Raw genomic sequence first — 19,301 nt, forward strand, 5'->3', positions numbered from 1 at the left:
ACTGAGCAGAGAGATACCATATAAAAAAAAAATACAAAATTAGAGGTGCTACATTCATTCCGGTGTTTTTGTAAAGTGTCAGTGTGATATTTAATGACATCTTGTGGTAAACTGGATTGTAGCGCTTTAAATTACAATTTATGGTAACATACGGGGATAGTTTGATGATAAATCGACAATATTGTAATAAAGGCAATTAATAATTTTTATACCAAATTGTTGAGTATTGAACTCAATAATGTTCCAGTTGGTTATTGTTGTTCGGGAATTGTTTTTAATCATCTGATGTATGCAGATGATATAGTCTTAATTGCTCCATCTGCCAAGGGCGTCCAGCAGTTGCTCAACACTTGCTCCCAGTATGGTCAGTCTCATGATATTTTATTTAACTCTGATAAGTCAAAGATTATGTTGTTTGACACAAATAGTTACAATGTAAAAACTGAACTTGAGTTGAATAACCTTCCATTAGAATATGTCAAAACCTACAAGTACCTTGGACATATTGTTTCTGATAATCTTAGTGATGATCATGACATTCAATCTAAGGTTAGGAGTCTTTATGGCAGGAGTAATTTTATCTCTCGCAGGTTTTATTTTTGTTCCACTACTGTTAAGAATAAATTGTTCAAATCTTTTTGCTCGAATATTTATCTCTGTTACTTATGGGTTAATTTTAAACGTACTGCTCACTCAGTCAGAGTTGTTTTTAACAATGCATTCTGTATTACACACGGTTTTTATCGTAGCTGTAGTGCTAGTGGTATGTTCTGTTTTAATAATGTTCGCTCTTATTATGAGATGTTACGGAAAGCAATTTTGAATTTTATACTGCGTTTAAGTCATTCTAGAAATGTAATGATTTTTACAATTGTTCACTCTGACTTTTATATTGATTCTACACTTGTTAAGTACTGGCACCAGCATCTTTATACTTGTTATTGAAGATAACAAGGGGTGTGTGCACGCATGTCGTTTTTACATTTATAACCCTTTTTTATTATTTTTTTTTTTACGCTAATTATACTCTATGGACTGTAACTACTTACATGTCTGATACAAATAAACAAACAATAGCCCAAGTAATAATTCTACAAATGGGTCAAAACACAGTAATGTCCTGTCAGAGAGCGAATTTTAATTGATTACCATTCCGACATTTATTTCAATATAAAGTAGCTCCTTGTTTTGGATAATCCCTTATGGTTCAACTAAAGCAAAAACGAATTTCAAAGTAAAAATGTGGGTCATTTAGCAACACTAACCTGTCAAATTGTCTCTAAAAACTCCCATCAGAGAGATTTCGAATACCGTGTTTTAACCCTAATAATCAATTAAAACTCTATTTCATCATATTATAATGTTTGTAAGGTCCAAATGCTCCTGTTTGTTTGTTTGTTTGTTCATTGCCTGGAAGCACTTACACTGCTGTTGTCAGGCGGAAAACTTGGAAATCCATTTTTGGTCTTCATTTATTTTTTTTGTTATAAATTAATTCTATTGGTCATTCTTCATGTTGGCTTGACAGTTTTAGAAATATTTAACTAATGAAAAGTGTTGAAAATAGCTTGTGACTACATCTCTTAACTCCGTTCATTTATTTAGAATACATATTGTTTTTCCAGTTTCGGACATAAGAGGTTGACAGTGATAATATGTAATGTATATAGTAACTATGAATCAGGATTACATAATGCATAACTACTAGGGATGAGCATTTTAATTACATTTTGAAATTAAATAATTTATCTTTAGCATAATAACTTAAAAACAAAGCGAGTTAAAGGTTAACTTGCTTCATTATCTTGCTCAAAGTTTTAAATAAACCTGCTGCTATCCATTTGAGTAAGATAATACTATGCATAATTGTGTTTTAGTGTTGACATCTGCTCTAGTTTCTAAGAAAAAAAAAATGCAGCACAGTCAAATCTGTTTATCCTTTTGACCAATTATTCACACACACATCCCTAAATTTCTACTTAATTTCAGTGCAGTGTTAGATTAAAACACCAACCAATATGAGACAATCAGTTTGAATGCGAGGCCAGTTATCCACCATAACCTAACTATTTTTGATTTGAGTTCTGCTTTTTCCAGCTGGTGTTTGTCAGTTTGTCCTTTAATTTACCCCAGTGAATAAACAGGCTTTCAATAAAACTCTCAAACTGTCCACTGCAACCCAACAACAGGACAGCTCCCTTAATAAATAAACAAAGACATATGATCGCGTGCTATTTTCACGTTAAACCATTTGCGTTGTTATTCAAGAAGCGTACAAGTGTAAGATGAACGTAATTGTATGTGGTGTGTTTTATTCTGTGCGTCGACCGCAGATTTGCATGCATTTGTATCCCGAAGTCCAATTTGTAAACAATCCTTTGAAAGCCCAAACTTTCAGCCCTCTAGTCAGGAGGGAGAATGCTAAGACACTTCTGTTTTTCCATTAAAGCTTATTCATCACCCAGACAATACCTCCAAACATTTTATGAAGAATGATTTCAATTACTTTTGCTCTCTGGTGTTCTCCCATCCATTGCTATGCAACAGTGAAGGAGCTGCTGAATCACAATGATGTATACAGCTCTAAAAGCACTTGTTAGTTACTGTTGAGCCCTCATGAGTGATAATGCTAAAGCACCCAGGTTTTACAATACAAAAGCCTCTGTGAAAGGTCGTAAAGCCCTAAAGTCTGGTTCACTGCGAATAGAACATTCATATAAACATTCAGTTTATAATTTAGTCAAAGAGTTGTTTATAACACCATCTATTGTATATCGCCGTATAATGGGTTATGCTTCATAATACCATATTATTTATGACTCAGTTTAGTACGTCTTCCCATTGATGGTTGATTATATGTACAAGTGTGTAGCCTTGAACATGACATAGCATCAGTGCACAAGCAGTTAACTCAGTGTTTTTCAACCTTGGGGTCGGGACCCCATGTGGGGTCGCCTGAAATTTCTAGTAATTGAGAAAAATAAAAAATAAAAACTTACTAATAAAAAATACATGGTGAGTTGAGAGAGACAATCACAATACATAAAAGACATGAAAAACTCTGAAGCTGAAACTTATTAACCTGTAGAGCAGTGTTTTTCAACCTTGGGGTCGGGACCCCATGTGGGGTCACCTGGAATTGAAATGAGGTCACCTGAAATTTCTAGTAATTGATAAAAAATTAAGAAAAACTTATTAATAAAAAAATATATGGTGAGTTGAGAGAGACAATCACAATCCATAAAAGACATGACAAACTGTGAAGCTGAAACTGAAGCACTGTGGTACTGTTTATCTTCCAAATGTTCATTGTGGTTGGTTTAAGGTGCTGCAGCTCTTTCATAATTCATAAATGGAGTTCTTGTTTTTTTTTTTTTTCAGTATTAATTGTCAGCCTTGTAAATCCAAGCTGGACTGACTGTACATATCCTGACCAAGTAAAATAAAATTCTCATTTTGTGCAGTAATCTACACCTGGCTTTTCTGCCTCCATCCATAATAATAGACATTATATAGACTAAATATTGTCTAAAATTAACCTTTATTTGCAACATAGTATAGCAAACTATTACATGATGAAAAACAAATAAATTTTAGAAAAAAAAAAAAAAAAAGTCTCCCTTTTGAATGTCTGGGGTCACCAGAAATTTGTGATACTAAAATGGGGTCACAAGCCAAAAATGGTTGGGAACCACTGAGTTAAATGGTAGCTGATGTTATTGTGAAATACTGCTGTGAGCCAGTGTGTCAAAAAATATCATTAAAAAGCATATGTAACTTGTACTGGCGGTTATTTTAGAACATCGAGGAACTACAGGCCCTTTGAAGATGTTGTCACACAGCAATCCTACCTGTGCCAGTAAAAGTGTCAGCCATCCTCCATCCCAGCAACTGTCCCAATTTGGCAAGTTGACGCTGTTCTGTGTGTGACAGATTGCTGGCAAGGACCACCACCGTCATATCATTCTTACCCGCACAGTTGGTTACCTAGAACACGGCACACAAGCCAAACTTAGTCATGTATTGAATTAAACTTGCAACAGTTCTACTACATGAGACTTTATGATTTGAAGGAGGGAAATGGAGAAAAAAAAAAAAAAAAAGCTATTTACATTGTCATGTAGAGAGACCATCGAGGGGCTGTGAGTTGTATTAGCATATTGGCCACCTTCTGTGGCTTCCTGGAAAATCTCCAGCATCTCCAGACTTGCTGCGTAATCTGCAGGCTTCTTTCCATACAAATTACTGTGAAAACAAAAATAAATAAAGAAATAAAATAGAGAAAGTGTTCTAGTGTCCCTCAGAATGCATACACATTTGTATTTTCCATCCGCCAGCAATGCCAACCATCTGCTGACTGCTGGGACTGCCAGGCAAGTTTGCTTGTTCACTAAAAAAACAAAGATACACCAACACACTCTAAAAGCAGGACAGCAACAGTGGCTTGTATGCTGTAGTCATAACTCTCTTACATGTTATTGATGTAGTTATGTAATTTGTATAAAACCCTTTAAGCTATCAGTCTTACAAACCTCACCAGCAGATTTTGTTTTCAAATCAACAATTAGGATTTTTACATATAAAACCTGAAATGCTGGACAGTCACAAATCCCCCTTACATATATTTTAATACCAAAAAGTGGCTCTTTTACAAACTAAAATTCTAATTCATGAAAAAATGTAAGGCTGTATATCATTTGAGTTGTATTTGATGATTTGTAATTTGATTTGCATTTTTATTGTTTTTACTTTAGTTTATTATTTCAGTTATATTGTATTTTTCATTTTTTCCTGTGTGTTATTTATTTCCTGGGGTTATTCACAAAAGCCTTTTTTGGCTTGTAACCTCTCCTGCACAATGATGTTACTTGTTTGAATGTTGTTGTTTTTTTTTTTTTTAACTTTCTCTTGCTGTTTTATGATATGCAAATAAATAAATAAATAAAAATAAAATAAAAATTCCTACGTCAAAATGAATAATCCTTTCTACAATCATCACTGAAAAAACAAAACCAAAAGATACAGTACTATTACTACTATTACTATTACTACTATATTACTACTATTACTATACTACTATAATATTGTAATATTATTCTATTCAATACACTATGCATCCTGCAGGTTTCATACATCACACTTATAATTAGGGGTACGTATTGCCAAGAATCTGGCGATACGATACAAAACACAATACTAGGATCACGATACGATATATCACGATATATCATGATACTGTTAAAAAGGCAATTTTTTTTTTAATGATTATTTCCTTAAAGAATTGAATTACACCAGAAATCTGCACAAATACTAAACACATTTTTATTTGATCAGAAAAGGATCTAATGCTATATCACAAAATGTTCCTGTGTTAAAACTTAAATTATATTTTACAGACATTACAGTTTAAGATCCTGTTCAAATGTTCGTATTCTATTAGTTTATAACTAACATCATAACATTATTTTTGTGCAATCCCAATGAAGGAACTAAAATTATTTAGTAGAGTTAAATAATAAAAAATAAATTTAACAAAAGAGGAAAAAAAAAAGAACCTGCACAATATCTGCATTTGAATAAATACCTAAAAATATTGTTACAGTACTTTTTAATACTGATATAGTATTGTGAAATGAAATATCGTGATATATTGAAGAACTGATACTTATCAGAACAAGATCAATAAAATAAAATAAAATAATAACATACACATAATTGGCACTATTTCCCAACTGGTAAAAGGAAACGGTGTATGTTTTGTTCTACTCATTGAGCCAAAGAGATGAAACTACAAGACTTCCCTCCCCCTTGTATAATAAAGGACAATGAAGAAACAGCTTTGTATATAACTTAAAGTTTGACTGAACTGCATGAAAGAATAGAAGAGGTGACCTTGAGGAATGAGCAGAGGAGGAGAGAGGAAAGAAGAACCAAGCCCAGCAGGTCTTCCCGAAAAGATTAGGCGTCAGCAAAGATAACACCTGGGGGGCAATTAATAGGTCCACTGGTCCATAAAATATTTCATTTGGATTCATACCCCCAGTCCCATACACACACAAATACAAACAAACAAGTGTCCCTGAAACATATACATATGCACACGTATGCACATGCACACGCTGCTGAATGCGTCGGCTCGTGAGGCCAATATCTAAAGAAAAATAATAAAGCGTGGAATATTGAGAAGGAGGTAAAGTCACACTCTCCCCCTGAGCCTTTGCTTATGTACACAAGTGGGAGGAAGGTGCTGGTGGAATCGAGTGGATACCCACAGTAACCATGGCTATCAGGAGAATCATTCATTGTGAGCTGAATGAAAATACTCACACGTACAGTATCGCAAGCAACCAATGAGGCCGTGGGCAAAGCTTGAATAGATTTTTAATCAAAAGGCTCATTAATTACATGTCTTTCTCAAACAAATCATTATTATTCATTATAAAATACTTGTTACATGTCCAGTGGTGCTGCAGAAGTAGATATTTCGTGCTTACGGGACCCAGATTCAGTCATGGGACCTGCAGTGACGTGCATAAACCTGTCATTTTTGAGGTCCCTGTGAAAGGTCAACGTAATAGAATTTATTAGTTTTCACTTAGATGTTTGCTTGCTTTATTACTTCCGTCAGTATTTGAGAGGCTAAACTAGACCTCTCTGGCAGTTTCTCATTTAAAAGATGGGGTCCAAACAATGAAAAAATGCAGTCCAATTACTTAAATCTAACGTACGCAGACGTACACAGAGGCCCATTGAAGACCTGGAAAACCTGTGTTATCCAACCCAGAGCTGTGTGCCAATCATCCCATTAGGGATTGCATTGGCAGATGTCTTGGTTTGCCTATTATGTGTGCATGTGTGTGTGTATGTGGTAAAAGAATAAAGAGGGACAAGAGAAAAGACTGCATTCATCTCTCACTGTCACAACAGAATGTTCCAGTCACTGTTTCTTTCTGCTTTGCATATACATATGTAACAGGGAGTAAATGTAAGATGACAATGACAAATGAAACAAAATGAGCAATGACTGTCCAACATGACCCCCATCAACTCCTTTGTTGATCATAATAGAGCAGCAACCTGCAATCTGCTCTATTGTCTATTTAAAGCTATACCATACGATGTGGCGTTTTTACACTTTTCTTTTGTAATCTTAAAATGCTCCTAATAAACGCGTGGCAAACTAAAATGTAAAAGAAATCTACCAGGTTTTGAAACGCAAAAATGTTTAATTGTTATAAATTTCTGATAAAAGTCTGACCAATCACTGTACTTGGAAATGTGAACATATGCAAGAATTTTGGAGAAGGATAATTAACACAATTTCCAATATTAGAGACAAAGAAATCCCAATATTCTAGGTCTTATTCCAGAAACTTCAGCCTTTAGAACGAATGAAAGTAGGCTGGTGAACCTCTGTCTAATACATGCAAAGCGTTTATTATAGCTAGACATTGGAAAAGTGTTGATTGTAGGAGTGTGTTAAAAAATTGATTAATTTAAAAATCACGATTCTTAATTACTACAGTTCAGAATCGATTTAAAATGTCCCAAAATTGATTTTAAAAAATAAAACAAATCCATCAGTCTGCACGCCATTAGCGCTATTAGCGCAATAAGCAGTTAGGGTTAGTGACTAGCGTGATTAGCGACCAGCGCATTGGGAGGCCATCAAATGGCATTAAATAACACACGAAAGGATGAAAATGCATACGTATAGCACGCAAAATGCAACAAACTGGTGTCACACACAACGCGATTTCATGAGCTCAGTCTGTCAGCTGCATCACCCAGAGCTTAAGGACATAGTGCAGAGTCAGACACCAGTGGCAAACCAACGCACACTGCTGTGCCTCACCAAACTCCTGCCAAGCATGGATAAATGTGTAAAAGTTAATAAATGTGAAAAAGACATTTTAATGTCTGCATCTGTCATCTGTCTTGCAAAGCAGACTGGAGTAGATCATGAGGATCCGTTGTTCACCAAAAGAATGAAGCAGAAATCATTATGAATCAAATTGTTCTGAATTGAAAATCGTTTTGAATCAAAAATCGATGTTGTATCGAATCGTAGCCTCAAAAATCAGAATCGAATCGAATCGTGAGATAGTAAAAGATTCCCACCCCTAGTTAATTGTCCATCATTGAATTCATGGATTGCGGAACTCTCATCCTGCGTAGCTATTGAAAGGCTGATGTACACAATTAAACGGAAAACTCACATCTTCCACAAGATATGGAATTCATTTCTAAAATTTTTAGAATCAAGGCCTGATATCTCATCATCAGTGAGACCATACCCCTTTAAAAAAATAAGTAAATAAAAATTAATGTGTTTGATTATGTATCAAGATGTACAAAAATGGACGTTGAGAAGTATTCACGTCACTATTACTTATATTGTCTGAGAATAATTATTTTGTTATTCACTTTCATTGCTGTTTCAAAATTCAGAGGTGGTCTTAGGGGGTGGGGATTCTAGGGGTTTATGCTCAAGGGAGACCCACACAATATTATCAATTCATGTCAGAAAAGATATGTAATGTGTTAAAACTTTAAAAAAGATATGTGTTAAAAAAAAAAAAAAAAAGTCTGACCAATCATTTTATTCAGTCCGAATAAAATGATTGGCCGAGCCTGGCTGAGCCTCCTGTCAATCATCCGTTACCCAGTCCCGCATCAGATACCAGGCTCACATACACGGTGTAATGAAAAAAAGGATTTATAAACAGAAACAACCACCACGGGGAACGAATAGAAAAACAGGTGAGGAGGGAGTGTCAGAGCTCAGGCAAAGGGGAAGTGGGCGGGGCTTTGGGGGGAGGCGGGTTGTTCACGTTAAAATTTGTACTAAATGCTGTGCAACATGCCAGATCAGTAGGTATAGCTTTAATATCTAACAAGGACAATTATATAAAAAGTTCAATCAGATGTGTCCACTATCCTTGCACCTTATTTTGTTCATGCAGTTCTCTCAGTCATCTCATTTATTAGGACTTTGGAACCACATTTTTTTCAGTTCATCCTTGAGTCCAAGCAAAATGTTTTGGTCGAATTTGAAGAATATCTTTCAGCTGTTCCTGAGGTATTCCATCAATTGTACTGGACAGACATAAGATCACGGTGACACTGACCTTCAGCTGCAATTCTTTTCAGTTCATCCTTGTGTCGAAGTGAATGTTCAAATGGTTCTTGAGATATTGTGTTATAAGACAAGTGACTCACCAGCATTCATACTGAGATGCAACATGAATGAGACTAAGAAGGTTAAAAATAATCGACACTCCAAAACCTAGAGATGTGACAGTGAGAGAAATAAGGAGCAAATTAAAAAATATCGGATTTGAGTAGTAAATGTCTGTCTTTTTTCGTTAAAATAAACAAATAGATAAACACTGTAACGTAAAATAAAATAATTACTTAATAAAAAAAAAAAGGTCACTTGACATTGGACAGACTCTCTCCATAATGGTCTGAGAGTGGTCCAACGGCGGAGTGGACTACATTTGGGCCATCTCCAAAACAAACAAACAAACAAACAAACAAACCAAACCAAACCAAACAAAAGGCAGGGAGAAGGGGGTAAAGAGGAGTACCCCTCGGGGGAAGGGGGTTTGTGTGAGAAGTAAGGGTGTGTATTGGCAAGAATCTGGCGATACAATACAAATCACAATGCTAGGATCACGATACGATATATCACGATATATCATGATACTGTTAAAAAGGCAATTTTTTGTTTGTTTCTTTTTTTAAATTATTATTTCCTTGAAGAATGGAATTACACCAGAAATATGCACAAATACTAAACACATTTTTATTTGATCACAACAGGATCTAATGCTATATCACAAAATTCTCCTGTGTAAGTTATGTTTTACAGACATTACAGTTTAAGATCCTGTTCAAATGTTCATATTCTTTTAGTTTATAACTAACATCAGAGCATTATTTTTGTGCAATCCTAACAAAGGAACTAACATTATTTAATAAAAGAGTGTTAAACAATAATAAATGTACATAAAAAAGAAAAACAAAAAAATAAAATTGAACCTCCACAATATCTACATTTGAATAAATACCTAAAAATATCGATACAGTACTTTTTAATATCGATACAGTATTGTGAAATGAAATATCGCGATATATTGCAGAATCGATATTGTCTTACACCCTTAGTGAGAAGGTGATGGTGTCCTCCCCTCCTCGGGCTCTGTGTGCTTGGCTCTGCCCCCTACAGCCATATTAATTTCAGTTAATTAATATAAACTCTGATTGATATGAATTGATATAAATGATAAATATTGAAATTATTGAACCAATTCTTTTTACTGTTACTGTGGCTGCCGCCGCCACAGTAATACCAAATAAGACTATTAGTATTATTACTATACATTGTCATGTTGTCCTTATTATCGTGATCACTATTATAATTATTTGCACTCTCACCCCCCCTTCTCACTTTCATTCACTCTCTCCCCTTTCCTTTAATAACCTGTTGCCTCTAATCAATCTATACTGTTTAGTTGCTCTTTACATATATTATCTTTTTCATTGTAATATGATGTTGTCTTTGTTGTTGTTTGTCATTATTTTTTGTTTGTTTACTTGCTCGATTTGTCTTTTATTTGTTGTTTTTTCTTTCCACTATGTCTCGTTAACTGTATCACTAATAAAAAAAAAAAAAAAAAGATAAACGTCACTGAAATCGAAACAATTGTTGCTTATTTAGATCAGCTAAACTATAAATTAAATGGTTGTTGCAGCTCAAGGTTGAACTGACTACTCAGCATCTTCTCCCCCATTCTGGACATGTCCTGCATCTGCCTCGACAGAGCAAAAACGCTGATGCGCCGACTAATTAACCAACGATTGCTCCATGTCAGCCCGTTTTCGTATATTTAACCACCACCTATTTATTGCACTGCTCTGCTGGTCATCGTCCTCTTTTCAACTGAATGGCTAAATGCCTGATATTATTTTCCATACAAGTGGCACTCAGAGATTTAGTACAGAAGAGGAAAGTAAGCAATAGCCCAGAAACAGAAGCACCCTGATGATGTAACTCAAAGCAATACAATAGCCGTTGTAATAAATATTTAACAGTAACATTTTTAGTAGGTAAGATTGGTTGTACTCCAGTTGTCGGGCTCTACTGAAGTGAAACTTTAAATGGATTCCAAAATAAACCGATTCAGAATACACGACAAACTACATCTTTGGCATAATCTCAACTGTAATTCAATCTTCACAAGCATTAAATATTAAATTATTAATCATTAAAAGATTTTCTCCTTTTATCTGAGTTAGAAAGGTGGGTTTTGATTCATCTTAGACAGTAATAGATGTGATCAGACCTCTAGCTTAGAGTGGTGATACACTTTATGGACAAAAGTATTGGGACACCAACAGGGGTCTAGGCTACAAAACAATAATTACAAATGTCATAATGTAGTTTTACATTGTGATAAATGTTATTACATTGGTTAGTTTTGTTTCAATTGTTATCTTTGCTTCCAAAATGCTTCAGAGATAGATTTTACTTCATTTCTCTCAACATTAATTTTGTTTTGTTTTTTTTTAAATCCATGACTATGATTTTTAAACGTTCTACCTCTAAATTTCTAAAATATTTTTCATTCTCTGACTATAAACAATAATTTTCCACCACAGCTAACCATCTACTTTCTTCACATTTCACTTCGGAAGAAAATTTTCCCATTACACTTAAAGGAAATACTGATGTTTATATTTCAAGGGTGCGGGAGACTTTCGTGACCAATTTTTCATCACATCTGTAAAACCTCAGTCATAGCTTAAGTATCACGAATCTGTAAGTCTTTCTGCGATTACTCACCTGAATCTCTTGCATTACGGTGAACAATTTCGAAGTGCCATCCACCACAAACAAAACCATTTGTTTACGTTCAGAGCCGGAGGGTAACTCAGGCATTTTCTGAATTTTTTAATGAAAAATTGGTCATGAAAGTCTCCCTCACCTTTAAATCAGAATGAACAAGACATCTTACAGCTGTATCTATGAAGTGTCCCAGTATTTATGTCCATATAGTTAAGGGGTGTCAAACTCATTTTAGTTCAGGGGCCACATTCAGATCAATATGACCTGATGTGGGCCTGGACCAATAACATAATAACAGCTGAAAAAGAGTAAAATTACATTGTAATAATATTTATATCTACAAAGTTTCATAAAAAATATGAACAACTTGAACAACCTGAAATGTCTTAAGAAATATATGCATGCAATACATGCAATTTTTACAATATTATGCCTCTGTTTATCATTGACACATATACATTACAACTTACAAAATGTTTTGTGTATGTGTAACAGACAGAATATTGGTAAATTGCACGGACTTCTCTTTAAACCAGGCATGTCCAAAGTCCGGCCCGGGGGCCAATCACGGCCCGCGGTCAGATTTTATACGGCCCACAGCTTGGGTTTTATATTATATTATTTATGGCCCGCTTGGACTGTTGAACCGAGTACATGAATCATAAAAGGTTCCAAATGCAGTTTCTCCTTTCACCTCATGGTGGCAGCACCACTCGAACTCTATCTGGCTCTGTGACTTTGCCGTGAACCTTTTTCGTTAATTTCTAACCATGGCGCCTGTAAATAAAAAAAGGAAAGTTGACAGTGAGGGCCGCCGCTTCCAGGAGAGATGGGACTTACAATTTTTTTTCACTGAAAATCGAGGTGATTATGTTTGCCTAATTTGTCAAGAGACTGTTGCCTTGTTTAAGGAATTCAATGTAAAGAGACACGAGCAGATAAAACATGCTAACGCATACGACAAGCTAGCAGGGAGTGAGCGCTCCGAAAAAGTGAAGCAAATTCAAGCTGCTTTAAACTCACAGCAGTGACTCTGCATGTGAACCTGAGTTCAGTGAATTCACCACCAGGGCAGGCTACCATGTTGCCAGGTTAGTTGCCTCTAACTGCTGGTGTTATGTACTTGTAGATGTGACACAAAATATTACTTTCTGAATGATTTTGTGAAAGACAAGAGTAGTGGTCATATGTTTTCATCTTAAACGTTAACAGACTTTGCATTACTGAGTAATATATGAGTAATGATTACTCATATAAGTCATGTTTAAAATGAATGTGGGGTTAAGATTTTTATCAACTTGGACGTTTAAGATACTCTATGCAGTTTGTTCTATGTTATCTGACTCCAGATGTGAAAGGAAGAATTGTTTGTTTTTGTTTTTTTTTAACTTGTTCACACCTGAGTGACTTAGATTTGGTTACATTGCCATTTAAAAAAATGATATTGTGACAATGAAAATAAAATTGTTGTAGAACAGCGCATTTAGATGTAATTTTTACTGTTTAAAAAATGTCTGAAAGGACCACTGGCCCCTGGCAATGTCCACATTATCAGATCTGGCCCTCTTGAAAAAAAGTTTGGACACCCCTGCTTTAAACATTTCATGTTGTTCATATTTGTTCAGATTATTCAAATTTTTTGTGAAAGGATAGTTTCTAAATGTAAAAGTTTTCATGTAATTTAACTTTTTTATACTAAAACAAAGAGAACATTTGAAATTGTCATTACTTATAGGTTATTATGACAATATTTTGCTGCTCTGATCCACTTTAGATCAAATTGGTCTGTATGTGGAACCTGAACTAAAATAATTTTAACATCCTTGATTGTTAATATCTTCAGTGTAATTTTTGCATTTCACAAACTCATCCCATGGGCCAGACTGGGGGGTGGGGGGTGGGGGGCGCAGTGATTTAAGTCTATTTTTAAAGATCGTGAAAACAATACACTTGGTCAATGTGACTGCTTCTAATTCGTTGTTGAGCTTATCCTTATTAATATTGAATTTTCTTTTATTGCATATGACCAGATACTAGGTTTATTAACAGTCGTGGAAAAAATTATTAGACCATCAAAAGTCATCAAAAACAGTGGTTATGCAATCCAGTACTAACTCCTGTGTGTATCATATGACTAAAACAGACAGAAAAGAAAACATGGAATGACTAAAAGCACTGTTTTTGGCAGTAGAATGTCATAGCTATTGATGTACAAATTTATGTGGTTTTGGTTATTATGAAGAAAACCATGGAAAATGGATAGATATCAGCTCTGAATTAAACTCTTATGAGCTACTTTGTTGTTATCATTATATTTTTCCAAACAAATGTACCTTTAGTTGTACCAGGCATTAAAATAAACAAGAAATTGAAGAAAACAAAGGGTGGTCTAATAATTTTTTCTGCAACTGTTGTTTAACAACATCAATATTTCCTTAAAGTTTAATGCGAGATGTTTCTTCCAAAGTGAGATATGATGAAAATAGATGGTTAGTTGTGGTAGAAAATTCTTATTTTCTTTTTGGAAGCACATTTAACAATTTAAACAAAACTAACCAAAGCAATGCAATGAAATTTATCACAATATAAAACTATATTATGACATTTATAATGTTTGTAGCCCAGATCCCTGTTAGAAAGGAAATGCCTGAATTTAACATGTCCCAATACTTTTGTCTGTATAATGTATGTAGAATTCAGGTGAAATTATCCTCAACCTCTTGTTTTCAGGTCAAATCTTTCCCATCACCCAAGGACTAAAGCTGATCATGAAGCGAGTCGTTTCTCTGAGATGGTCCGACCTCTTCTACAAGCAACACCATGAAGGCCGTTTGTATGCGGTTGTAAGCGGCCGTGGCCTTGCAGAATTTCACCTGCAAAAGCCATTAACAATGAAAACATGTCACGGCACTTACAGCACGTTCTGCGAGGCTCCGAGCTGCAGCAACAGTCTGGCAATGGCGGGGTGTCCGTTCCTCACAGCGTCGTGGAGGGGAGAGTCGTTCTCGTAGCCGGGCGTGTTTAACAGAGCTCCCTTCGAGACCAGAACCTCCACCACTTTCAGGTGCCCCAGGTTACATGCTTCATGCTGGGAGTAAAACAATATTCATAAGTTATTGTGCTTCTCTTTAACTATTCTCCATCCATTGTGCTCTAAATACAGGCCTATTATGACTGTGCGATCTCACCGCAGACTCAGTTTGATAGCACGGTAATTATCCTTTTCCCAGATGATATTGTCTTTAGTGACATTTTTGCTTTTCTTGATGAAAGCTGTAGATCCTCTGAAATATTCATAATGTATGGGGGTGTCAATTAACTTTCAAATCTGCCAATCATGTATTGCGGCTTAATAATGCTTCATTCCTTTACCAGACGACAACAGCAATTTAAGTGAAAAGGCGCTGAAGTATGACTAAAAGGTGGAAAACATGATTAAATCTAAAACGAAGGAGGCGCACTTGGTTAATAGTTGACTGACTGTATTTCTAATTACAATTTAAAGTTCTGCAGTAGAAAAGCAGCAAATTGATTTATAGAAAATCGACGGCTCAGGTAATACTTCAGACCAGTGGTTCTCAACTGGTCTGGCTTCAGGACTCACTATCACCTCTCAATGACAAGCCGCGACCCAAATTGATAACGGTTAAAACTTCTGAAATGTATTTAATAAAAAGACGGTGTTTTGAATCTGAGATAATACAGAATATCACAATACGTACACAGAAGACATGTTTAATGATAAACCAAACTGACTAGCAGGTGGTGAAGCTAAATATGGAAATATTCCTTTTCACATTAAATTTGGTACATTTTAACCAATTCCAAAAATGTGTGCTCAGTTACAAATTAAAAGTGCATTCAGTCATTTATTCAAGCCTTAAACACACTGATCTTTTTGTCAAACCATGTCTTATGTAGTTGTTGTCATACCAAAGCTTCACCATGATTTGAATAGAAACTTTTGGGTCTTCTTTCATGCTGTGAAATGTATGGTGTTAATTAGTATTACAGCGTATTACCACCACTTACTGTTGGGGACTGTGAATGGCAGGGCTCAACTCCATAAAAAATAAAGGACAGGATTGGTTTCTCAAGATGATTTTTTACCCAAAGGCCCACGATCCACTGACAACAAGTGTGCGACCCACTTTTGGGTTGTGACCCACCAGTTGAGAATCACTGCTGTAGACTGTATATAATGACAGATGTTATGAGAATACTGAATTTGAAGCCAAAATGTCTCCATCTCTCCATAATGGCTGGCTGGAGTATATGCAATGAATCACAGCTACTCCAGGTTAGTCTGTAGCCCCTTTTACACGCAGGAATATTTTGCCTTTATTCCAGAACAATGTCTGTGTAAATGAAAAGGGTGGGGTCATTTGGATAGAATGCTATGTAAAAGGTCTCCTTCCGCAACCAAGGTGTGACGGTTTGATGACGTATTGTGTGTGCGACTCCCACACCGGGGGATTTAAAAACGAGTGCAGGCCATGAACAGTAAACAAAAGTAATCGTGACTAGAAAGATGTCAAACTGTGGAGATGCCGAGATCCACGAGAGGCTGTCACTTCGGGCGGAGGACTCTATCCATGTGAACATTTGTGCAACGGTGGAAGTCGGACCGACTCTGGAGAGGTTAGCTAAGAAGCCAACACCGCTATGCTCGGGGTATTTCGGACATGCAAGTTATGCATCACACTACACACTATACAAAGCCTCTTTGATTCCGGAATGCAGGTCTGCTGAGTAAAAGTCCAGCCTGTCTCACCTCTGTTACTCCTTTCTGCTTGGCTGTGGAAATCGGTCAATGATGGAAAAAAGAGTGGCATCACCCTCTCACTTTTTTCCAGGATCTCTGTGTAAAAGTGGCTAATGAAAATTCAGAAAAAAGCCAAACTCCCTAAATTACGCCTCCAATAAATCCTCTAAAACAAAGTGATTTCAGTCATTTTCAGTAGAATTGTGCTCAAGCTGTTATCTTTCTAATTAGTCTGTTTTTAATAGTTATATATTAGTTAAATGACAGCCGTAGTGACCCATTATGAACCTGAATTGAACAGAATCACGGTCGGGAACCAACCAATTGTGCAGACTCTGGCTCCGGATTGTGTTATACTAACAAGGCAGCTCCTGTGACTGCTAGAATTTGGCTTCATTTTTAAATTAAACTAAAAAGAAACTCAACAAACTTTAAGTTCAGCTCTGAAGGATTACATCATGTCCTGTGCAGTCAGCCTAAAAGGTTGGTTAGCAGGACAAAAGGTTGATTTGCCAGAGAACAGAGTATAATAAACACAAATTCTCGAGAATAAATTAACATTTTTTAGCCACAGAAAAGTAAACACCTTTGTGTGGAAGAACATTAAAGGCTGATAAGAAAAAATGAACTGCGTAAATAAAATGTTTGCTGCTTTGTGACTGATGAGAAACAGACAAATCTCAACCATCAAAAAAACAACAAACAAACAAAAAAAAAAAACACAACCCCCAGAGCAGGGAAAAACTATGATCATTTAACAGCAGCTGCTTGGCCACACAAAAATAAAGCTCTCAGATGAATCACTAGCTGTGCATGTTTCTTCTACTTTACCAGAGGTGTCCACCCGGCATTATCCTTCAGGTTGGGGTCTGCCCCTTGGTCCAGTAGTTCTTTGACAGCTTCTACATCTCCCTGAAGGACCCAGAGAGAACAACAAAAACCGGAGGTCAGAATTGCAGACCTGTAAACACAACCTTTCAAACACAGCGGCTGATCCCAGAGTACTAAAGCCCTGCCGCTTATCAATCACACTCCGCAGTGGGCCATTGATTACCTTGTCTGGGATCCAGAGGGGGATTACAGTTATGTTTACAGGGATTACCGTAAAAATGCTTTATTCCCACTGGACTAGAGCACACTCTGCTCGATGGTGACAAATATGTTCAACTGAGGGGAAAAAAAACGCATAAAAAGAGAATGTACGTGTTTCAAGCGTCTGTTAACCACAGGGTATCTGCAGGTTTGAGGAAGCCGAAATTGTGACTTTTTAAGACATTTTTTGAGGCGTTTTGATCTTACATTCACAAAAATAACAGTACAACAGCCATTACAGTTATTGCTTTGAACCAGTCTTAACCATGGTTCAGTCCAGCTTCCGTTACGTTTCCATTTCTCCATGACTAATGTTCCTACTGACGTTCCAGCTGCTAAAGCTCATACCTGTACCCCTCCACTCACACTTGTTGGTAGCTCCACTCATTCCCATCTCTGTTACTGAAAATGCTAAACACTAGTCAAACATCTGTCAAACTGTTTGCAGAGATTTCTTAAGCAAATATAGTAACAACATGTACTGTGTCTGTGGAACTTTAAAACCCTTGAGAGTCAGATTGAAGGATCAATGATCAATTTTAACAATAATTTAGACTTTAAGACAGTCAAAGTCAAGATGTTTTTGTAAAGAATCTGCAGACACTCTACAATCACCAACACTGACATAATTCTAAATGAGGGGTTTTTTGTTTAATACATGGCAAAATTGGTGGATAATGATAAAAAAAGCTACCCTTTTTATGTTAAGGATTCATATACATTTTTCAAGGTCAAATTCAACCACTTTTCAAGCAATTTTAAGGGTCATTTTCCATTTTTTCCCAGCACAGCACCTTATCGCTGAGGTAAAATACATGTCTACATGTATACATATACTCATGATTATTATTTTCACTTTTTATCACAATGATGTAGATTGTATTATGCTATGAACATCAAAAATCAATAGCAGAAAATGTTGAAATTAAAAGAGAACACAAAATTGTATCCAATAAAAGGGAAGCCACTTGGTGTTCTTCAGGCAAAGCCAAAGATTAAGATAAGAATTTACCTGGATTTAACCTGAGAACAATTTTCTTTTTTGACATAAAGTATTATTTTTCAAAATGTATCGCCTCACTGTAAATAACTTTGGCTTGCCATGTAACCTGGCAGAGTAAATTTTACAAATAAATGAATAAATAAATCCCATCACAAAGTTATAATTACAGTACTTTGTTACTTATTTTTTGGGTTAATTTATTTATTCTTTTTTTTCCTGTTGTTGTTGTTGGTATTATTATTGTTACTGTAATTGTTTTGCATTGTGTGCTTGTTGTTGAATTTTGGTTTTCGTGTTGTTGTGTTGAGTGTATGCACATCCTGTTGAGGGAGCTGTGGGAAATTGTGGTGCTTTGTTTTTACGTTGTTAATGACCCCAGGAAGAGTAGCTGCTGTGCTGTGCAGAACCTAATGGTGATCAAACTAATAAACTAAACTAAACTAAACTAAACTAAACTAAACTACTTAAACTAAAATTCAAGCACTTTTCAGACCTTGAAAAAACAACACTGAAATTCTAGCATTTTCAAGTATTTCAATCACCCATATGAATCAAATATCTAATCTATGTGCAAATGTTTAATTGCT

The 19,301-nt window shown here is 35.7% G+C and overlaps 1 protein-coding gene across 2 annotated transcripts in view; it reads right to left on the reverse strand.

Annotated features, from left to right (window-relative positions):
- The window catches only part of bard1 (BRCA1 associated RING domain 1), a 45,218-nt gene that overhangs the window by 17,760 nt on the left and 8,157 nt on the right, over window positions 1-19,301 (reverse strand). For both annotated transcript variants that reach the window (XM_030124139.1, XM_030124138.1), the window contains exons 5-8: window positions 17,451-17,531; window positions 14,770-14,942; window positions 4,113-4,245; window positions 3,852-3,987 (exon numbers count right to left, since the gene is read on the reverse strand). In XM_030124139.1, coding sequence (XP_029979999.1) covers window positions 3,852-3,987; window positions 4,113-4,245; window positions 14,770-14,942; window positions 17,451-17,531 — 523 coding nt within the window. The remainder of the gene's footprint in view (window positions 1-3,851; window positions 3,988-4,112; window positions 4,246-14,769; window positions 14,943-17,450; window positions 17,532-19,301) is intronic.

Source organism: Sphaeramia orbicularis, chromosome 21, assembly GCF_902148855.1.
Source record: "Sphaeramia orbicularis chromosome 21, fSphaOr1.1, whole genome shotgun sequence".
Taxonomy (NCBI): domain Eukaryota; kingdom Metazoa; phylum Chordata; class Actinopteri; order Kurtiformes; family Apogonidae; genus Sphaeramia; species Sphaeramia orbicularis.